This window comes from Adiantum capillus-veneris, chromosome 23, assembly GCF_014529385.1.
Source record: "Adiantum capillus-veneris isolate H3 chromosome 23, ASM1452938v2, whole genome shotgun sequence".
Lineage (NCBI taxonomy): Eukaryota > Viridiplantae > Streptophyta > Polypodiopsida > Polypodiales > Pteridaceae > Adiantum > Adiantum capillus-veneris.
Genome location: NC_140953.1, coordinates 5,169,130 through 5,193,591, shown reverse-complemented (window position 1 = coordinate 5,193,591; position 24,462 = coordinate 5,169,130). Strand labels below are relative to the sequence as shown.

Genomic DNA, 24,462 nt, shown 5'->3' with positions numbered 1-24,462 from the left:
TCTTCGAGTGCAAGTGGTTTGCAAATGTGTCTTAGACGACACGAGAATGGCCTCTACATGGTGAACTCTAGTGTGCATCACACAAGGAGATATGACAATTTAGTTTTACCGTGCAATTGTGAGCAGGTGAGTGACATGTACCTTTTTATTCTTATTTGCTTGTAGCGTTAGTTATACAATTGTTACTCACTTTGAGCTTCTATTTTATAGGTCATCTATATCCCAACAATCCACCAACCAAAACTTTGGTTCGTGATTCCCGTAACACCTCGAGGTAGAACCATTTTTTCCACTAATGAAGTGGAGAGACTATCTTCGATCCTCTTCCACCTCCGACTTTGGATGAGGTGGAAACAAAGGAGAGGGAGGTCAATGAATCAAGTACAATGGTAGCAAGTCTTAGCGAGGATGATTGTCATGATGATGAAGATGATGAGATAAAGGATGACGAACTCGAAGATGATGAAGGCAATGCATCCACAAACGACAATTTCGTTTCTCTCTTTATTGATTTAAGAGCCATAGGCTTAGAATTGGATGATGCTTCATGTAGAGATCTTTTGGAAGATGATTCAATTTTTTTTTTGCCATTATGAAGTTTTTTGGTCGTGTAATCCATTCATCTCTCTCTCCCTCCTCTTCCTCTCTTTAGATTTGAGAATATGCTCAATTATGTTAATCAATTGACAATGATTATTTTAGTTGTAACCAAGTGTAATCTTATATCCCCGTCTCCTTCTCCCCCCCCCCCCTCTCTCTCTCTCTCTCTCTCTCTCTCTCTCTTCTTTTTTGAATTTGAAAATTATATATAATATTCTTTAATCTTTATTGAGAGGAAAAAAACACCAAAATTTGAAGGGGGAAGGGGGGGGGAGGAGAGGGGTTAAGCCAGAATTTGAAAGTTTTGGCGCTAAATTTGGCTATCAGATATAACAAAGGTAATACGCGCGGTAATAACAGCAGTAATAAACACAATAATAACAACGAAAATAGTCGTGGTAATATTTTAAACACAAATAAAAACCCCCATCCTCCTCTCTTTTGTTTCTCTACTTGAATTTGCAACTTCTCTCTACAAAACGCGGTAAACACTTGGAGATTTTCATAGTGTGTCTAAAGGCGTCGAGATTGCTCATATGTGATTATATAGTGCTATAAAAGGTCAAAGGTTGAGATAATTGATTGTACTCTTTGTGGTCGTGTGTATGTAGTTAGGGTTGGTTGGATACATGCTTGGTCAATAGTTGTTTGCGGATCGGGTGTCTATTTTGTATGCATCAAATAGGAGATAGGGGTGTTGTGAAATCACTGGGCTATAGAGAGGCATTTATTGTGTGTGTTGGGTGTTTTACCATTTCTCACTTTCCAACGTCTTAACTATCTCTTGGTGAATCCACACGTTCTAGTAATGGCCTCCATGGGTACCCACGCCTCTTAAGTACCTTTTCCACATGCTACTAATGGGTTCTATGCCACCTACACATCCCAATAGACAAAAAGCATAAGCTAAAGCCCATAACTTAGCAATGTCTTTTCATCCATTCTTACAATCATATGTTCCAAAAAGGTAGACCTGTTTGGAGAGAAGCCCTTTTCATCTTATGAAAATATGTCAAGGCTTCTTTCCTTGCCCTTGTCAAGGATGTTACAAAGCTCCTTGCCCTTGCCTTAGATATATCCTTGAAATGATGCATCCAAGACACATCATCTCAAACAAGAGGGTACCAAAGAGTATCCCGATGAACAAGAAGCTTTAAATTTTGTGACATACATTTGATTGTGTTTACAATAAAAGATATTTTGCAATAGACTAAAGATTTTTTATGCATCGACTTCTTTTTTACTTGCTTAATTGGAAAGAATTTTTTTGAATAGGATACATGTGCATGCAAGTGATCTCTTGCATTTGCTTTTTGTATATATGAAGATAAAGAAGCACATGTGTCCACATGGAAAAATTCATGATAGTAGTGTGCACATGATCCGGTTTTTATTGTAAGTTTTTTGGTTGACAATGAATATTCCAAGTTACGAATTCATTTTGCCATAAATTTCAAGGTTAATATTTGGTCAATACATTCCAATAGATAACTTAAGCTCAAACCCCGTTTAGTCGACATCAATGGGTTGTCGTACCAAGATCTATCACAATTTTGTTCATCAAACCAAAAACCTAACATTATTTTGAAAAGAATCAACAAGTGGTCTTGAGGCCCACAAATTGCAAGTGTTATATTCTACTAGCGTGTTGCACACGTTTACAAAAAAGGCCCCATAAAGATGTTCCTTGAACGTGGTTGCCTCTTGTGCAGAGAAACGAACTTCTAATTCCATGTAAAGCTACATGCATGTATTTATAGGATGGATAACGTCTGCCTATGACATTATATAAAAGTCAATGAAAAAAAATACAATGAGAACTATGTATCTTACTCTATCCACAAAACTCCATTCAAAGACCAATGAGCCAAAGTAATAATAGTCTTTATTGAAAAAACCTAAAAGTTTAAGGTGCATGATACAATCCACAAAGATGTTCCTTAACAAAAGTACTATGAGAACTATGTATCTTATTCTGTCCACAAAACTACTTCATTCAGAGACCAATGAGCCAAAGTAACACTGATGTTTATTGAAAAAACCTAAATCTGTGAGAGTGTAACATGCCTGATAATTATTTCGATGACACATGATGGAAACCGTTCAACATATCAATACAATATTCCACAAAGCAAGCGGAAAGCCCCTGGTATTGCACCTCCTTAAGGGAAAATAAATGTGGGATCATCAATCAAGCGTTCAAGTGACAATGCATCAAGCTTAATGCACACATCCACACCGTTTGAAGAACATGGGAGCAAACAAATTTCACCATCACAACTGGCACAAATAGGGCGAGCACAAGTAGGTGGACCCCATCCAAAATCAACAAGGTGGATCGGAAAACGAGGAGAACTAGCGACATTGATATTGACACCCCCAAACCACAAGGATTCATCTTGGCTACGTGTATCAAAAAGCTCGAAGCAATGAATCATTCCATGTAAGTTATTAGGATGCACACAATCATCGACCAGTTTGGCAATGTGTGCCAATGTTGCTGCAAATGTCTCATTTCTCAAAGTGTGAGGGGTTGATTTTGCACATGTCCATGTAATGGCATTGCCAAAGAAATTTTCAGGCACTTGTGGAGGAACATTTGTGTTTGGGCGTGTTCTCCGCATATCCGCGACAACAACAAAACTAAGTTCTTGATCATCTGGTAGCATCCTTGCTTCTGTTACGTGTCTCCAACAATGTGCAAACAACACCTCCAATGAGCTTACTCCCCGTTTCGGACCCTCAATCTTGTTTTGTGCATCTACTCCCATATCCTTGAGCTTTTTCATAGCCTCGGCGCTAAAGTGAAGGACTTTGTTAACCAATGGGGTGCTGGAATTTTCGTTTGTTATGTCAATAGGGATCATTTCCAAAGGAATCAACTTTGCAATCTCGTGTGAAACATTAGCAGGTTTGAAAATTGTTCTTGTATGGATTGGGGGTTTCGATAGTGGAATTCCTTGTGTACATTCACCCCACGAAACCCAAAATTGCCAAAGAGAGGATCCATCCATGGCAATATGGCTATGGCTAATAGCCACTGCCACCCCTCCCTCTAAAAATCTAGTAATCTGCAAATTTTCCAAGAGGCATACACCAGCATAAAAAAAACTGTTTGTGATAAATAAATCTTTACTTGTCTTCAAGCATACTTAGGTGACATGCCTGATTATGTCTCCACCATGGCAACATGCTCAATCTACTACCACTATAAGATGCACAAAATTTAGTAACACTATGGCTCTCTCTCTCTCTCTCTCTCTCTCTCTCTCTCTCTCTCTCTCTCTCTCTCTCTGTGCCAGACTGCCTGCAAGCAAAAGAAAAAAAGGATGAGGAGAGAAGGTACCTGAACGGCAAGAAGGGGCAAATTGGGCAGATCCGAGCGGGTGAGGTGCCCCAAGGGAGCCAATTGGGAGAAGAGGGGGGTGAAGTCGAAGTGGGCGTCTTGCAGCTCTCTGAAGGAGGCAGCAGTCTCCGCCTCCACGAAATCCACGCCCGCATCATTGCAATCGAGAACAAGCCTACCACGGTCGTCATCGAGAAGGCGGCCAGCTAGCGGGTAGAAGTGCACCAACGCCTCTGCCAGGCTCGCCTTGAGGCTGCCCACAAATTCAGAAATGTCTGCTGGCTTGATCTGCTCGTAGAAGAGCACCCTCAGGTTGTATTGCACCTTCGCGAAGAAGATATCCAAGCTCGACAGGTACATGAGCTGCCTCTCGGTATGTTTGCTGGGTACGACCGTGCTCGACCTCACGATAGTTACTGCCATGGCACGCGCGCGCACGCGTGTGTGTGTGTGTGTGTGTGTATGTGTGTGTGTGTGTGTGAGAGAGAGAGAGAGAGAGAGAGAGAGAGAGAGAGCGAGCTAGCTCATCAGAGAGCCTGTGCACGGGAATCTAAACACTGCCTTGAATACACTTTCAAAATCTTTCTCACAAGTGCCTGCCGGCCAGTGTTAGGGAAAAATCATTTTTTTTTCTAAACATACAAAATTCCCTTTCTTGAATTTCCAAGAGGAAATTTTAGAAAATGAGGTTTATTTTTTGGGTTTTTACACTATTTTTCTCTATTTTAGGGCGGAATTTCTCCTTTTCCCCTTGCCTTCAACCGGCATTTTTGTAATTGAAAACGGCACGATATTAAGCTAACACACATTTCTCCCGAACCTTGCCGTCGGCCCTCCACAATATCTCACACGGACGTAGCAAGAGAGGATCGACGGCTGAAGTGATTCGGACCATCCAATGCACATTTGTAAATGTGGGACATTTGGTAAATATGGGAGAAAAGTATATTCGAGTAGATGTGAAAATTCGGGATGGACAATGTCCAATGTCTTGAACCCACGACCTCCCCACTGCAAGCCATGCGCACTAACGACTATGCCCGCTTTCATTCATTACAATACAAGGGATTTGAGTATGTGAAAACGTAAAGGAGGGGGGGGGGGGGGGGGGGGGGGGGGGTTGTAAATTCGGGCCAAATTTGTAAATTCAGGCTGCTCTCGCACTGTCACATATGACGGTCCACGATTGGCACGCCCCCCGTTTTTGTCCTCCACCATTAATCTCATCCTACCCATGCCCGTGTGAGATACTGAGGAGTCCCGTGCTAAATTTACACCACTCTGCTGCTTCCCCGGGGGATTCACTATTAGTAATGGGGGATGTCACCTGCGTGCATCAAAATTAGAGCTAGAAACCCCCCTATGTACGGTATCTTACATGCTAACCTACCCCCCTAAATACAGACAAGATACAGACGTTCTCGCAATGAGCCATCCCCCCTCATACGGATTTCGTACGGAATGTAAAGACCCACTATTTTATGTATACTAGTAACATAACAATTTTAGAAGCACATGCTTTTGCAATAATACATGTTGAACTGCAAATGAATAGAAGTCTACATTGTAGTGTGTTTTCATTTGCAATATTTGTTAAGAGAACAAACCATGAAAATTAACAAATATAATGAATACTAAATTAAAATAAACCAATCGTTTCAATGTAATTTGTCAAAAAACGAATAGCATTTGCCTTGTAAACTGATATATCTAGATATTTTTTATTCTATTTCAAACTATCAAGTCAACCTACATATATCTAGATATTTTTCCTTCTATTTCAAACTATCATATCAAAGCTCCTGCATTAACCTGATGTGGTATACCATATTTCACTTTGAAAGCTAGAAGAACTGAAGGTGAAAATCGATAGCTCAAGAAAGCACACCCGGTTAAGCCATATGACCATGTGACAAATTGAGACTACATTTGTAATTATATACAAAATAAAGACATTGTGTATGTGTGACACATAGACCCAAGGTATGTTAGACGTGTCTTGGCAAGAAACTATAGCTCAAGATAACACACCCAATCAAAGCTATATGACCATGTGGGAAATTGAGACTATAGAATTTGTAACTACATGGGAAAAAAACTAACAGTCTTAAAAACTTTAACGCTTTTTATCGTAAAAAGAGACACAACTACACATTTGGTAATAATGGATAGCTCAAGAGACCCGGTCAAGCCATATGGATAGCTAGAAGAAGTGAAGGTAAAAATCAATAGCTCAAGATGGCACACCCGATCAAGCCATATGATCATGTGACAAATTGAAACTATATTTGTAATTATATACAAAATAAAGACATTGTGTATGTGTGACACATAGACCCAAGGTATACTAGACATGTCTTGGCAAGAAACTATAGCTCAAGATAACACATCCAATCAAGCAATATGACCATGTGGGAAATTGAGACTATAGAATTTATAACGACATGGAAAAAAACTAACAATCTTAAAAACGCTTTTTATCGTGAAAAGAGGCACAACTACACATTTGGTAAGAATGGATAGCTCAAGAGACCCGGGCAAGCCATATGAATAGCTAGAAGAATTGAAGGTAAAAATCAATAGCTCAAGATGGGACACCCGGTCAAGCCATATAACCATGTGACAAATTGAGATTATATTTGTAATTATATACAAAATAAAGACATTGTGTATGTGTGACACATAGACCCAAGGTATACTAGACATGTCTTGGCCAGAAACTATAGCTCAAGATAACACACCCAATCAAACCATATGACCATGTGGGAAATTGATACTATAGAGTTTATAACTACATGAAAAAAAAACTAACAATCTTAAAAACTTTAACACTTTTTATCGTAAAAAGAGGCACAACTACACATTTGGTAAGAATGGATAGCTCAAGAGACCCGGTCAAGCCATATGGATAGCTAGAAGAACTGAAGGTAAAAATCGATAGCTCCAAATGGCACAGCCAATCAAGCCATATGACCATGTGACAAATTGAGACTATATTTGTAATTATATACAAAATAAAGACAAACACTTTGCTACACTCTCTTGGATCCATGTCAAAGAAGGCATCAAGTAGTATGGCCAATCCATCACGGATATCTGTATATAGCATGAAGCTCTCCCTTCAGGCCTTAAAGTTGACTCCCTCCCCTAGATTTTGACTAAATATACACGACTCTTAGTTTATATTTTTTGAGCTTCAAATGACTCTTAGCGTGTAGAAGTTGAGCATCGATGCTTTGAGGCCCTCTATGGTCGTGGATGCTTAGATTTTTCTAGATCAATTACTTGATCAATCAACGTACCTCTGGTGTGGGTGAGATCTAAAATCTTCTATTACAACTGCTCCTCTGACTGTAAAGAAATTTGTGATCTTTAAGGTCATCTCTGTTGGGATTAAAGCCCAAGTGGCCTCTTATACGGATATGGCCGCCTGCCCACCTAACTCACTTACCTCTAACTCTTTGTATATACTCACTTATACTTTTGTGGATAATAAGGTTTTGGGAGATAACCCTTCAAACGAATTCTCTGCGTACTATGTATCTGTGTATCTCTGTGTGTGTGTGTGAGTCGATCCACGCTCCGTTCCGCAACTTCAATTGGTATCAGAGCTTGGTTTAGTGCATATTTGCGTAATCGCGCGCGCGCACTTTTCAGGCAGATTCTGGATCCAAAGCTTGAAATTTCACACTCGACATTCCGGGAGCGTTTCCATCAAGTGACCTGTGGTTTTACCCCCCTTTCGAATCCGTTTATGCCCTCAGAATTTCGTTCTGAGCACTACAGCAGAAGATAGATTTCAACCGCAAAGAAATCCGTCTTGTGTAGATTGGCAAGCAGGAGGTGGTCGGCATCAATATCGGCATTGACATACATCACTCATTCGTCTTCAAAGAATCATCTATAGACCAGGTACACATATATGTCATCAGATATATATATTGCAGTCTGCATTGCTACTTCTTGTGCTTGCCAGGTTCCAGGGGAGGTGTGGCCATACAACGTCTTGACACCACTGGCATGTATTGCAGACTAATGTACTGTGATTGTGGGTCTGCTAGTTGTGAGTCACGCTAGCAGACAGACCACCGCAGCGGTCATAGGACAGTGATTGGTCTATTGTAGGATGTATGCTAGTTCTTGACAGTTTGCTGAGCCATTTGTGAGGGTCGTGTGTAACGTTTTTTGAAGCCAAGCACTGGGGGCTGGGTTACCCAGTGTGAGGTGGATTAGGTTGTTGGAGTTCCCCTCTACACGCATCCTCTTTGGCGACTTTTATCCCATAGGATGTATGACTTTTTGTAGACACTGAATTACATCTTATGCGTCAGGCCGTTGAGGCATTGTTCAAGGTTCAATCTTGAGACAGATACAGGTTCTGTGATCGCCCAGACAGAAGAGAGTGTATGCTTACAGGACAACAATTACTGAGATTTTCAGATTTGTCACTGGTCAGCTATTTATGATTGTTTTTGAGCTATCTTTTGGTTCCCAGAGCTCAGTTTACAAGGGAGACTCTGTCAAAAGTTTTCCAAAATACTAACAGTTCCTGAGGAAAGGTGTTCAGCTTGTTGTTTACAGCTTGTTTACTGTGTACAGAGGCCAGTTTACAGGGGAAACTCTGTCGGATTTTTCCCAGAAGTAAACAGTTTGGTAGATATGGCATCTTCTCAAAGTGAGACTCTTTGCAGCATAAAGAAGCTGGATGGCACAAACTTTCCATTCTGGAAGAAGCAGATTTGGCAGGTTTTGGTGCAGAAAAAACAAGTGAAGCCACTGAAGCTCAAAGGGGAGAGACCAGAAGGTATGGCTGAAGATGAGTGGGAAGAGCTTGACAAGTTAGCTTGTCCCACAATCATGCTGACACTGACAGAAAATGTTTACTTCAATGTAGCAGAAGAGACTACAACGTATAGCGTATGGCAAAAGCTATGTGGTATGTACGAGAAACAAAGTGTTGCTTCTCAGATTTACTGGCTCAAGAAATTGGTGGATTTGAAGATGAAGGAAGGGACCGCCATGTCAAATCATCTCAATGAATTTCACACAATTTTCAACCAGTTAACAACACAAGAGATAGTCTTTCCAGATTCAATGAAGGCTGTGTTTCTCTTAATCACTTTGCCAGACAGTTGGGATACTTTTCATACAACGTTAAGTAACTCTGTCGCGCCAGAAGGTCTTACAAGTGCCAATGTAGAAGGCAACTTGCTCACAGAGGAAGTGAACAGGAAGAACATTGACAAAGGCAAAGGCAATAGTGCTTTGGTCGTTCGAGGGAGACAATAGTCTAAAGAGAAGAAGGGTAAGAAGGCACAAAACCAAAGTAAGTCTCGTGACTCAAAGTCAAAGGATGACATAGAATGCTACCATTGTGGCAAGAAGGGTCACATGAAGAGAGACTGTACGAAGTGGAAACAAGAAAAAGGCAAAACAAAGAGTTCTGAGCAAGATGAAAAGAAGAGTTCAGTGAAGATTGAAGAGGTGAATGACACAGGATCTGGTTTAGACAGTGATTCTGGTATAGCAGCCGGTGACATCTTCCTCACAAGAAATCTTGATTCTGTTTTCTTAACTGCAGAGGATGGACATGCTATGAGTGATTGGATTATCGACTCAGGGGCATCTTTACATGTTTCTCCGCACAAAGAGTGGTTTACATCATATGTGGCTACTAAATATTATGTCAGACTTGGCAATGAGCAGGTTTGTGACATACTTGGAGTGGGAGATGTGCAGTTGAAGTTTCGAAATGGCTCTTCTTTATGGCTCAAGAATGTCATACATGTTCCAGCAATCCAAAAGAGCTTGATCAGTACAGGGAAGTTGGAAGATCTCCAAAGGTTCGATGACTGTCGCACATGGCATCAAGTCAGGAACTCTGTACACTTTACATGTTTCAAAGGTTAAAAACCATGTAATTAATATGATTGAGCAGCCAAGTGTGTCACTGTGGTATCGTAGGCTGGGACATATATCAGGAATGGAAATACTTTCTCATTATGGTTATTTGCCTGGCTTTTCATTTCAAGATTTCAAGTTTTGCGAGCATTGTGTTTATGGTAAGCAAACAAAAGAACCGCATAGATCAAAGAGGAATCGTAGAGACGAACGGTTAGCTCTTGTGCACAGTGATCTATGCGGACCAATGCCTAGTTTGTCACTAGGGGGAGCATCGTACTTTTGTACATTCATAGATGACTATTCTCGCAAAGTATGGGTTTACTTATTGAAGCACAAGGATGAGGTGCTCAAGGTCTTTAAGACATTCTTGCAGATTATGGAGAATCAGAGTGGTCAGAGCTGAAGTGCTTGAGAACTGACAATGGTGGAGAGTACGTTTCCAAAGCTTTTCAAGACTTTTGTGAATCAAAATGGATTAAGCGGGAACTTACTGCACCATATAATCCTTCACAGAATGGGGTTGCAGAACGTATGAATAGGACCATACAAGAGAAGGTCAGAAGCATGTTGTCAAATGCTGAGTTGCCTGATGGATTTTGGGCGGAAGCAGTGGCTACAGTAGTCCATTTGATCAACAGGTCTCCTAGTAGGGTTCTGGATAAGAGTGCAGTGGCTGAGATGCTATGGATAGGCAATGCACCTTCGTATAAGCATCTCAGAGTCTTTGGTTGTGAAGCTTATAGCCATATTCCTAAGGAGTTCATGAATAAGTTAGAACCAAAGAGCAAGAAGTGTATATTTCTTGGCTATGGAGAATCGGGCAAGATGGGTTACCGGTGTGAGCGGGATGAAAACACACACAGCGCCTCTATAACGACCCGACACACACTCTTGGGAAGATACACACACACACTATGGGGCACCACTCGGCTTACACAACACACCTGGCCGAGACAGGGAACACACCTCTGGAGTGAGAGGAGAGAGACTATCCACTTGCCCACTCCACACACACACACACCCAAAAACTCAGCTCAAAAGAGGAGAATTTCTGATGTTTAGATACAAATGAGCTTGGGCCAACACCAATGGGGCAAACAGCTCACACAATATGGGTAAAATAAGCCAGATACAATCACAAACTGGAGCAGAAACTTCGCTCATAGGAGAAACTTACACAGAAAAACAGCAGGAAAAGAGTGAGGAATTTGGCAAAATGGACAGCGCCATCGCGTCCGGAACGACCCAAAACCCCAGTCTACAATGTCAAAGTGCTCAAATCCGACCTCGGATGAGCAGTTTACGGCCAAAACAGGCTCCAAAATGAGCAAAAACACACCTGCGGCTGTTCCTCCTCTCTTCTCCACGTTCTTCCTGGTATTCTCTCTTTTTTTTCAGTTCCCAAACTTAGCTTTATTAGTTGGGCACCCTTGGCCTTTTAGATGACCTCAAACGGACCCCGAACAGGCCAAAAACTGACCTCGCAGTGCATAGTTGTCACCTTTTTGCATCATTCGCACACCTGGCACTCAGCCTTTTTCCAATAATGCATCTCGCCACCACGTGAAGTGGCCCCAACAAAAGGTCCTCATGATGACCTTTCTGCATAATTATCACAAGGAAACACCCACGTTGTGTCCGTATTTCTCCGCGTGCAAGTATTGACCCCATTCGCCGTCCTGACGCCACTTGATGCCATCTGACGCACCTGCTTACCTCATGTCGTCGGCCCACGGATAGCTTCCTCGAGAAGTTTTACGCGCTATAAACTCCTCATTATTGTAGAAAAAACACAATGGTACTAGTAACGATGAAAATCGATGCACTATGTACATGCTGTCTTACCTGTACACATGTGGGCCCCACATAACCACCTGGCTAAGGAAAATGGGCAATCCTTTATTTGATGCACCATGCATGTGTATGTACATATGCGCAATCCCTTGCTCCAAAAAACTCCTGACATAATTTGCCCATCCCCTAGCCTGCTAGAGCATTCATGCTCAGCAGCAGCAACACTAGTAGATGCTCATTCCACCTGGATCCCACACAAAAACACTTTGCCTTCCCTGCATCAAAAGCTTTATCAAGGTTCCACCTGGTTCCCAAGGAAAACCCGTAGAGATGCCATATATCAACTTTGCATCAAGAAAACCATCAATTACTTTGGCATAGACCGGCATGTGCAAATATATCTCCTTCTCCATAGCTGAGAGGTCTCCATTGATAATTTGCGTCATCAATTCTTGCTTCTTTGACAACTCAACCTTGGTTTGCATCAGCCCTTCAATCACCTCATAAGGCCCTTCACTTTCATCTTCAACCTCATTCGCAAATGCAACTAAACGAAACTCCTGGATTTCTTTGTCCATCAAAAGAAATGCAACATCAGCATCCTCATCACTGCTGGTAGTGCTATCACTGTCCTCATCTGTCACCGTGGAAGAGTCTTCATCACTAGACTCATCCTCATCTTCATAAAGCTCCTCTAATCGTTTCCTTGTGTCCATATTATAAAGCTTCTTGGTACCTGTCTTTCCATAGAGGCTAATTGTACCATGTCGCCAATCTTGAACAGCTCCCACTGCACGTAACCATGGTCTGCCCAGTATAATAGGATATGCTCCCAACCCTGCTGGCATCACATGAAAATCAACCACTGCCTTTGCATCATATGCCTCCACTTCTAAGCTCTTTACAACACCCAAGCATTTTACTTTTTGATTGTTTGCCAATCTGATCCGAAACCCTGACACCCCAGCCACTGTGAGACCCATCTTCTCAACGCATGAGTGTGTTATGACGCATATTTGGGCTCCGCCATCCACATAACCTTGTCCCAAATTTTTCCTTTTATGCCACACATCTACTATTGGACAAATGTCTGGTAGCTCATCCATTGCCAACACCTTTACTGAACCTCTCTCTGGCTCTTTCTCCATTGGGTTAACCATCCTCTTCCACTGTCGCTTTAGCTTAGGCACCATCTCTATAAGCTGCCCAAAAGTAACATCTGCCTTCCTGCTCGTCAGATCCTCCTTTAAGTCATAGCTTAATTGCCCATCCCCTAGTGGAAAATCTGAAACATGAAACTTTCGACGAGCTCTCCTTTTCCTCTTGGCCTTGACATCCTCGCCTTCATGGCTCTTTCCTTTCTTCTTACTAGGACCTGAGGCACTTCTTCCTTCCTTATCCTCTGTGGTCCTCTTCCCAATAGGCATCACTAATGTATCCTCTAGCTTTGATGCCTTCTCCAAGGTGACTACACTTAGCACTTTTGTCTTTCCTTTTTCCTCCTGGGTCAGACCACTGGTTCCTTCGTCTCCCTTAATTTCGATGCCATAATCATTTGATCTAGTTAGCACCTGTCTTGGCAATGGATACATGTCTCCCCCCATCCTTGGTGGCTTATCACATTGCGGGCTGATGTGACCCAACTCTCCACAATTATAACATGTGGGCGTCTGCCTCCAAAACCTACCATTGCTTTGTCCAGCACCATTCCTAGGTCTTTCTTCACCTCCTGGCTGATTTGCAAACCGCCCTCGACCTCGATTATTTCCCACTTGACCTAGCATGTTTAGGCTGAGATTCTTCATCAGATCAACCACTTGCCTCATGTCTTGCCTTAGGCCATCATCTTGCACTGCTGTAGTGACCACTGCTGGCATAACCTGAGTAGGAACAGGAACCACTGGTTCATGATGAACCCCTGACATACGACCTTGTAAAGAGTCCATAGGCTGAAATTCAGCTCTCATGGGCAAAGACTCCACCCCTAACTGGCTCATTTTTCTCAGCTTCCACTCTTTGTTCCTTGCTACCTCTAGTGCATTTTCATATGTCCTAGGCTTCTTTAGCTCTACTCTCCAACGTATATTCTCCCAAAGACCAGCCAAGAACCTGTCCTTCTTCATCATGTCAGGCGGGGGTACCTGTGGTGCTAAAGCCTTGCACATTCGCTCCCATGCCAATGAAAACTTACGTATGTATGCATCTACTGGCTCACCTTCCTTTTGCACCAAAGCCTGTACTTCTTGCCACACTTTGTCAGGGTCTTCTATCTTCACAAACTCCACTTCCAATCCATGCCTTAGATTGTCCCAACTCAATCTTATAGGTGGATCAGCCATACGCAACTCCTCTTCAAATGCTTTGGACCAAGCTCGTGCATCACTCTTCAAACAAATTTGGAGAAGGCGTAACATTTGCGTAGGGTCATGAATCTGGTTGCTAATGCAGGCAACCTCCATCTTTTCCAAAAATTCTTCCACATCTTCATCACTTCTTCCATGAAACTCGGGATAAGAGAAAGCCATGGCTACCCAAATTATGATGCTTTGAGAACCCCTTCGAACACACGTGCAAGAACCCAAAACTTTTCACTTCCCAATCCCCAGAAACTTCAATGGAGCTCAACTTTAGATAAGGACAAACACATGCACATCAAATGAGTTTTCATAGTTGATCATCGGAATGACAACAGGCAAAGGACATTCCAGGATCTCTCTCAATCTTCTTGGCCCAAACATAAAGACTATGCGCTGCTGGAAAAAGATCTTCCTGGACACATGAACATTAATCTGAATTCTTTGCGTTAAATGAAAAGGAGTGAACTGAGGGCCATTTTGATCATCCATTAAAGCCAACCATGAAGCTCCCAAGAGGGCACACCTGACTCAACCTCTGATTTTGCCAAAATTTCAGCAGCATAACAGCATAAATGGCTCAAAATACCAAAAAACCAGCCATCATAACTTGGGAAAATTTCGACAGAGTTTCCCCAGAAGTAGAGCAGTAGGAACCCAAAATATAGACTGTCTATGTATGCATAAACTGTCAACAATAGAACCCGAGCATCAAGTAGGACTCACTAGTACATAGCCTATGGCGAGGTCACGAAAAGGGTGCTCCAGCTACCTGTATCACCGAAAGGATCTCCACATTTGAGAATCCCCCAGCTCAATAAAAACCTCACGCTATCGACCCTCACACGAAAGCTAATGCAAATCGCGTATAGTCAAGTCTCAGAAATGACTATCTTCCAGACCAAGTCTCAGAAATGGCTGGGACTGCCAAATACAACCAAGTATGGCTCCACAAATGCGTACAATGGCAGTTTCCACAAGTAACGTACAATCCAACAGACAATGCGCTCAAATAGGCGCCAAGTGATGCATTCCCACAACAACTGCAAGTGACATCACTGTACTCCAGCTACCTGTACCTGTGTGAATCACCTGTACCTGTCCATGTCCCTGTTCCTACAACCTGTAACCTGTAACCTGTAATCTGCAACCTGCAACCTGTAATCCCGAAGCTCGAAGCTCGAAGCTCGAAGCAGAAGGTACTCGAAGAAGATCCTCAGTGGGGGCACCAAAAGAATGTGAGCGGGATGAAAACACACACAGCGCCTCTATAACGACCCGACACACACTCTTGGGAAGATACACACACACACTATGGGGCACCACTCGGCTTACACAACACACCTGGCCGAGACAGGGAACACACCTCTGGAGTGAGAGGAGAGAGACTATCCACTTGCCCACTCCACACAAACACACACACACACACACACACCCAAAAACTCAGCTCAAAAGAGGAGAATTTCTGATGTTTAGATACAAATGAGCTTGGGCCAACACCAATGGGGCAAACAGCTCACACAATATGGGTAAAATAAGCCAGATACAATCACAAACTGGAGCAGAAACTTCGCTCATAGGAGAAACTTACACAGAAAAACAGCAGGAAAAGAGTGAGGAATTTGGCAAAATGGACAGCGCCATCGCGTCCGGAACGACCCAAAACCCCAGTCTACAATGTCAAAGTGCTCAAATCCGACCTCGGATGAGCAGTTTACGGCCAAAACAGGCTCCAAAATGAGCAAAAACACACCTGCGGCTGTTCCTCCTCTCTTCTCCACGTTCTTCCTGGTATTCTCTCTTTTTTTTCAGTTCCCAAACTTAGCTTTATTAGTTGGGCACCCTTGGCCTTTTAGATGACCTCAAACGGACCCCGAACAGGCCAAAAACTGACCTCGCAGTGCATAGTTGTCACCTTTTTGCATCATTCGCACACCTGGCACTCAGCCTTTTTCCAATAATGCATCTCGCCACCACGTGAAGTGGCCCCAACAAAAGGTCCTCATGATGACCTTTCTGCATAATTATCACAAGGAAACACCCACGTTGTGTCCGTATTTCTCCGCGTGCAAGTATTGACCCCATTCGCCGTCCTGACGCCACTTGATGCCATCTGACGCACCTGCTTACCTCATGTCGTCGGCCCACGGATAGCTTCCTCGAGAAGTTTTACGCGCTATAAACTCCTCATTATTGTAGAAAAACACAATGGTACTAGTAACGATGAAAATCGATGCACTATGTACATGCTGTCTTACCTGTACACATGTGGGCCCCACATAACCACCTGGCTAAGGAAAATGGGCAATCCTTTATTTGATGCACCATGCATGTGTATGTACATATGCGCAATCCCTTGCTCCAAAAAACTCCTGACACCGGCTTTGGGATCCTGAGTCCAGAAAGCCTATTTGTAGCAATGATGTGCATTTCAATGAAGCCAAGTTTCACGCTAAGCCAGAGAAGACAGAGGAGATCAGAAGAGTTGTCTTCAGGGAAGATGGACCTAGTGCTAGCACATCAAGACAGCATGGTCAGGCTCAGGAACAGCCTATAGTGGCTAGAGAGGCAGAATCAGTCGTGGTGAGACATTCTGAGTGTGTCTCCAGACCACCTGATCGTTATGTGCCATCTCTAAATTATGTCATGCTCACAAATTGCGGAGAACCATCTTGTTACAAGGAAGCATTACAAGTGGTTGACTCAAAAAAATGGCAGTTGGCCATGCAGTTAGAGATGATAGATCTGCATAAAAACCAGACATGGAAGCTAGTTAAATTACCACAGGGCAAAAAGGTTCTACCTTGTAAATGGGTTTACAGGTATAAGATCACCGCTCATGATAGTCAGCCAAAGTACAAAGCAAGGCTTGTTGCCAAGGGATTTAAGCAAGAACAAGGCATTGACTTTGATGAAGTCTTCTCTCCAGTGGTCAAGATGACTACATTGAGATGGTTTCTTGCATTGGTTGCTATATTGGATTTGGTTTTGCACCAAATGGATGTCAAGACAGTGTTCTTGCATGGTGATTTAGATGTGGAAATTTACATGCAGCAGCCAGAAGGGTTTGTTGAGAGAGGCAAGGAAGATTTGGTATGCCAGTTGTTGAAGAGTCTTTATGGATTAAAACAATCACCTAGGGCATGGTACCATAAGTTCCACCAGTTTATGCTTTCTCAAGGCTACAAACGTAGTGAGTTCGATCACTGTCTATATACAAAGAAGGCTAAGGGTGGCAGTTGGCTGATCCTTATTTTGTATGTGGATGACATGTTGATTGCTGGCAAACACTTGGAAGAAATTTCAGCTTTGAAGTCAAAGATGGCAAAATCGTTTGACATGAAAGACATGGGTGAGGCAAGTCATATACTTGGTATGCGCATTGAGAGAGACAGATCAAAGAAGCTGATTTGGTTATCTCAAACAGAGTATATTGACAAGGTTTTGCAACGTTTCAATATGGAGAAGGGAAAGGAATTGAGTGTTCCATTGCCACCATATGTGAAACTTAGCAAACAAGATTGTCCTGTGTCTGAGGAAGAAAAGGCTGAAATGGATAAGATTTCATATGCATCTGCAGTGGGTAGTTTGATGTATGCAATGATTGCTACACGTCCGGATATTGCATTTGCAGTGGGAGTGGTTAGCAGATATATGTCAAATCCCGGCAAGAAACATTGGGAGGCAGTAAAAGGTATCATGAGATACTTAAAGCATACAAAGAGTATACGCATATGCTATGGTAGTCCGGATTTGAGTGTTAGAGGATACACTGACTCAGATTATGCAGGAGACTTGGATAAGAGGAGCAGGCTATGTCTTTACATTGGTTGGAGGTGCCATATCATGGCGATCTCGATTACAAGATTGTGTTACGCAGTCTACTACAGAAGCTGAGTATGTTGCAGCAAATGAGGCATGCAAAGAAGCTATTTGGCTTGGGAGATTGGTAGCAGACTTGGGAATCAAAGTAGATATGCGAGAGTTATATTGTGATAGTCAAAGTGCTATACAATTGGCAAAGAATCCAGTGTTCCATTCGAAGACTAAGCACATTGATGTGAAATATCACTTCATTAGGGAAGTACTTGAAGACAAGCAGATACAACTGCTGAAGATCCACACCAAGGACAATCCTGCTGATCTACTCACAAAAGGACTTCCAAGAGAGGGCTTTGTGCATTGTCGTGAGTTATTGGGCATTGGATAGATGGCAGCCATGTAAATCTTTGTACATTTATGTTCATAGATTTACAGTTACTTAAAGTGCCACATTGGACTTTAAGTGGGAGGTTGTTGGGATTAAAGCCCAAGTGGCCTCTTATACGGATATGGTTGGCCGCCCGCCTAACTCACTTACCTCTAACTCTTTGTATATACTCACTTATACTTTTGTGGATAATAAGGTTTTTGGAGATAACCCTTCAAACGAATTCTCTACGTATTGTGTGTGTGTGTGTGTGTGTGTGAGTCGATCCACGCTCCGTTCTACGACTTCAATCTCTCTCTAGTCAGCTAGATCTTTAAGGTCTCTTGGGATATGAATATGAAATCCTTGGCCAGTGCAAATTACGGAATTTAGTAAAGCTGCCACGTGAGCATGTCAGCGTGAATTTCCAGTGTCCGTACAGCTGCCACATCATTAGCCAGTCAATGTAATTTTCGAACAGTCTGTATAGTCTGCCACATCATCAGCCCATCGTACAGTCTGCCATATCATCTGTTGCTGTTGTGTGTGTCCGGGAAGTACTACCACATCATCAATTTGTGACACATAGGGAAAACTCGAAAAGGTGCACAACACATTGGTGCTCTTTTGATCACCGTTCAAGGGTACCATGGCAAGGAAGACTTTCGCATCATAAAGTTAGGGCATTGCGACACTCTTTTGGGCATACCTTGGCATGACAGCTATCTCATTCATCGATATGTCAAGTGCACGTTTTCTGGTCGAACCAGGAGCATTCATTTGCCCAACATTGTACCAAGTCTAGGCAATTAGGACATTTCATGTATGAACGTTCGACATTAGGTAAGATAGATAAATCACAATGTAAGTGAAGGTTTAGCAAGACTGGTCACTTGTTCCGAAATCACGTATAAGGCCAAAAAAGTATGACCTTACAAACTGTAGAGGAGCTAAACCACCGACACAAACAAGGATCGCAAAACAAGATTAGTTAGATATTTATTTCATATGTTGAAAATTTTACAAACTACTTAAACGGTGTAGACAAAGAGATGAACAAAATAAATGAGAAAATCAGTACAAGACTTGATTCAAGAACCTCAAACTTATACAGCAACATGGAAAAAAGATAAAAGAAAAAATTGTTAATTCCAAAAAGAGATTCTACAACATAAATTCTTGGAATGAAAAGATCATGTGTGGAGCAAGGGGGGAGACTTGTGGAAGATGTAGCTCTACGGCATTGTGCAAAATTGTGACTCCAAATATGGGAGGCAATCTCAAGAAGCCACCCATCAATTATGATGCAGTGTAATGACTTGCCCTTCAGTGCAATCATATGCAGTTTGCACGACCACACAACGATCATGGTCATGATCCTCCCCCTGGCTTTGTCTGCTTGCGATATGCATAGAGTAGTCTCATTGAGAGAGTTAGGTCAGACACTACCAAGAAAACCCCTCTTTTACTGGCCATCGGCACTATCAAAACATTTTGAAACATATTATGGGACCAATGCAGAAAATGCAGGTCCTCTTTGAGATTGGGTCAGAAGCTACCAAGAAAATTCTCCACAAGCTTGGAAACAACCTACTTCTTCTATTGAGCATCCTACATGGCAAGCTAGGAACACATTTTGGAAGTACTTGGGTGGGCTAACATCCACACATGAGAGGAGAGTGTCCCTCTTTTATCACTCTTATCTAAACCAAAAGAGCTAAGAAGGATAGGAGTTCACTGAGGCCTGGCGACACATTCTACTATAGATAGAAGAACGTCTCCATTGTGGCTCTAGATAATTTTCCTACATCCTCTCAAAGAATTTGTGTGGTTATTGGAGTTTTGCACATTTTTGAGGAATCATAATAGGCTTTGTCTAAAGAAACAAGAAACCTAGCAGAAGTCTAGCAGACAATATGCATTTTGGGGATTGTGGGTACTAGCCAATAGACACAACCACATATTGACAATATCCAACATAAGCTGATAGAGCTCAATGTCACTTTCAAGACTACATGAACACTTTATGATCTAGCACAAGATTCAATAAAATGTTTTTACACATCCCTCTAGTAAGGTTAACCTGACCTGGTTTGGCACTGGAGATGTTTCTTTAGTTGTCACTTTGACATGTACAGCAGCACCTTAGACCTATTGTGAAAGGTAGCTGCCAGTTTGAATCTGCTTTCATCAATGATATCTGGATGAGACAACAAACAAGTGAGCACAGCAACACTAAGTCATAAACTTTACACAAAGATGCAAAAGGAAAAGAGGCAAGGTTACCTTCATTTATGACGGAGAAGCAATTTGTCACTAGCCAAAGAAATCCTTACAGCTTCCCACATATAGTAGAGTATTATTTTATTTCTAGAGAATGTTTATACCCGTGATAACCAACACATTGTTGGAGGGAGTCAAATTTCAAAAGCAGAAACTGTCTCTATCATCATTGAAATAGTAGATGTGGGCCACAAAAAATTCTAGATTACCAATATTAGTAGGGCTTTGTTGTCCTTGTTTAGCTTTTGTTGGTCGTAGAAGATATTTAGGAAATAATGCTTCTCCTCCACCACTGCCTCCAAGTTCTAAAATAATGCTCCAGTAAGTGCAAGACAAAAGTTTGTACCTTTGTTTTTTTAAGGCGAATCACATTTTCAAAAAATTGCATCCCCTACTGTCTGTGAAAAAAATCCGTAAATACCTTCAGGTCAGAGGCTCTTGGCAAAATAGATACATGGGTACTTTGCGAATTTTAAAAACTTAAAGGGTATTTTGGGAATTTTGACAAATTAGAGGGGTTTGAGCTTGGCTACGAGGAAATTTACATAAGTTTTAGTGTAATTACCGACAAAAGCTTTTAATTTTGACCAAGAAAATGAGAGAATTTCACGTTTGCCCTTACTTTCACCATGCCATGAAAGTGTTCATTGATGCACACACACACATAGAGAGAGAGAGAGAGAGAGAGAGAGAGAGAGAGAGAGAGAGAGGCTTACTAATGTATTTTAGGTGGCTCAGGAGGTCGAATGTAGCCCCAGTGTAACCACCCTCCTCCCCCCCCTCCCCCCCCCCCCCCGCCCCCTCCTCTCCCCTCCCCCTCTCTTATGTGTACGGTATGAGTATGAAATAATGAGGGGCTACCCCTATTGTATACGCTTATGTACAAAATCTAAAAACCCCCTATTGTACACTCATGTGGTACCGTACGTAAAAACACAGTGAACCCCCGGGGCTGCTTCACACAAGTCTAGGGCATACATATACGGCTAGTATGTCTTCGGGCTAGCCACCCACTGCATTATCCGACCGCCCAATTCTCGGTCGCCCGCCTGTCTCTTGTCCAGGCGTCCTACATATTTCTTTTCTTTGATGGGTCATGGGAGCATCCTTTGCATTGCCCTACCTCCCCTTGGGCACCTATATATGGGGCCAGGGGGTACCCGTAGTCGTAGTCATAGATCATCTTATCATTGTACGGGTCTTCTGATCCGGTAGTCATGGGGGTTTGATCGGCCCCTCTTCCACATCTAGTGTTTTGTCTACTCTCTCTCTCTCTCTCTCTCTCTCTCTCTCTCTCTCTCTCTCTCTCTCTCTCTCTCTCTCTCTCTCTCTCTCTCTCTCTCTCTCTCTCTCTCTCTCTCTCTCTCTCTCTCTCTCTCTCACGCTTTCGCACACACGCATCTCACATCCTATCAGAGTTTAGGCTCTCCATGGTCTGCGCACCTTCTACATAAGGTTCTCCTCCCAAGAAGAAGATCAACCAACATTTTTGCAAGGAGAGGCCAGCGCTCAACCTAGAGTAGAGTTCCATCGCGAAGAACTTGTGTTTTTAGGCCATCTGCATTTTGGGTAGTAGAAAACCCTAGCATTTTTGGAGGTTTTCGTATTTTTTTTTCTCTCCCATGGAGATCACTAGATCTGGCAGCCAGTGCCAGCCTTTTCAGGCATTTTCATCGTCAGAAAACCCTCTCTACCACCTGCGTTTTCTGCCTCCACCCTTGTTTATGAGAAAACTTGTGTTTTTGGGTAGATGAGACACCGTTTTTGTGAGAGAGGGATAGCTCTACATTTGGCCCACCACGAATCTTGCCTTTCCTCACTCTGCTTGGCATCTTGTGCCTCATCGGCCGTGTTCCTCTTCATATCTACTACAGTTTTTAGCCATTCTACACTATTGTTTTCTTTGTTTACATTCCATTAGGGGCAGTGGGTGGGGGGGGGGGGGGGGCGGCACTGTTGTGGAGGTGTTGATGGCCGCTTTTCGAAAATCAAAGAAAAAAAAACTTATTTTCCTCTGTCGGAGCCGTGGCGGCATCGTTGGAAGGCTTAAAGCAATGGCCCGGTGCTATTCATCATAGCCCCCAGTTGGCCCATAACTCCTCTCTCTCAATCTCCCTCGTTGCCTACCAATGGCCGATCACACCTTCTCTCTCTCTCTCTCTCTCTCTCTCTCTCTCTCTCTCTCACCCACACACCCCTCATTGGCCACCCTCGGCCAGGTGCAAGCCTCGAACACCCCCCCCCCCCCCCCCCCCCCTCCTCTCGTTTTCTCTCTCGTGCTCCCGCTACACCGAGCCCGTGGCCGCATGTGAACCCTCTCTCTTCCGTATTCTTATCCACACACACACACACCCCATGCAAGCCAATAGTCCGAATAATATTCTCTCTCTCTCTCTCCCCCACCCGCTCGCCTCACCCTCCCCTCGGCCTCATTCTCCTCCCTTGGCCAGCTAATATCCTCCCTCACTCCCCACCCATTGACTTGCGCCCCTCCTCTCGTCCTTGAGCCACCATGCAAAACAGTAGATACTATTCCCTCTCTCTCTCTCACCCAAACATTCCTCCTACCCCACTCCATTGCCAACCCCCCCCCCCCCCCCCTATCCTCACTCTCTTGTCCGGCGGCCCACGAGGCGCGGACCTCACCATTAATCTCTCTCTCCCTCACACTCTCTCTCTCGCTCTCAGCCAGCCTCTGAAGTCGCAGGAAAAATACTCTCTCCCTCTCTATTATCTACACACACTCCCTCCCTTATCCTCCCTCTCACACTCTCTCTCTCCCCACTCATCCCCTCTCACTCTCGGGAGCTCTGGATAGGCGCAAGCCTCTCTCTCTCTCTCCTTCTCTCAGCCCGAAGGCGCAGAACATTTCTCTCTCTCTCTCTCTCTCTCTCTCTCTCTCTAGATGCACAGACCACACACCCTCTATACACACACACCTCTAGCCTGCCATCTCCCCCCCCATTCACCCCATCTATCTCCCTCTCGAGCGCTCAGGCCGCAGGAACTTCTCTCTCTCTTTCTCTCTACACACACACAAAACACACACACACACACACACCGCACACACCCACACTCTCTCTCTGACCCTATCTCCCCCCCATCCGCCTCGAGTAGCGTAACAGGCTGCCAACGGCCGTCAACAGAGCCAAAACAGAAAAAATAAAATAAAATATATAAAATATATGTTATACACATAATAATATTAAGCCCCCGTTCCCACGCACGCTTGCGTGCACACACATGCATATACAAATACACACACATACACGCACGCTTGCGCACTCACACATACACACACACACATCCGCCCTCATGCACCAATACGTACACACACACACACACACACACACACACACACACACACACACACACACACACACGCATATATGCACCGCACCACAAATACAAAAAAAAAACCCAAAGGTCTACAACTATGACATCGGCGAAAAACAAGCAGGACCCAACTCGCGCGCCGCCAACAACAAAAAGAGGAAATGCGCCAAAGGCATGCCCCGGCCGACCCCGAAAATAAGTACGTTCTACACCGACGCACCGGCAACACACCATTTGCCGGCAACACACAACCACAACGCCAATTTCAATAATTTATAGGTTATTTTCATCATTTCTTCAGTTTTCACCAAGCCGTTGTAAAATTCCTACTTTGTAAATTTCCTCTCTTTAGGTGATGGTCACAAAGGCCCACCTAGAGATTCTCATCTTTTAATAACCTCCCAAAACAAAGCAAGGGTCAACCACACCGGGCCCACCACTTGCTTTGTCTCCCCGATTAAGCTTACCCTAATCACATCGGGATTACCATAATCCAAGCAGCCAACACCTATAAATTGGCACTGAGAGGTCACTATCGGGGGGGGGGGGGGCAGTTCATGAGAAGTCAGCACTTGGTAGAGTGTAGTAGGAAGAGTTGACACTATCACCATCACGGGGAGGGGGAGGGGGGCTTGTGTGTTGGGTTTGCCTTGGGA

The 24,462-nt window shown here is 43.4% G+C and overlaps 1 protein-coding gene across 1 annotated transcript; it reads right to left on the bottom strand.

The window, feature by feature from the left end:
- Positions 1 to 2,610: 2,610 nt before the first annotated feature.
- On the bottom strand, positions 2,611 to 4,512 carry LOC147427362 (shikimate O-hydroxycinnamoyltransferase-like). Its single transcript, XM_086496932.1, has 2 exons — positions 3,947 to 4,512; positions 2,611 to 3,671 (listed from the first exon to the last, which is right to left on the bottom strand). Exons 1-2 carry the CDS (start codon positions 4,367 to 4,369, stop codon positions 2,763 to 2,765), a joined length of 1,332 nt encoding a protein of 443 aa, XP_086353058.1. The 5' UTR covers positions 4,370 to 4,512; the 3' UTR covers positions 2,611 to 2,762.
- Positions 4,513 to 24,462: the final 19,950 nt, after the last annotated feature.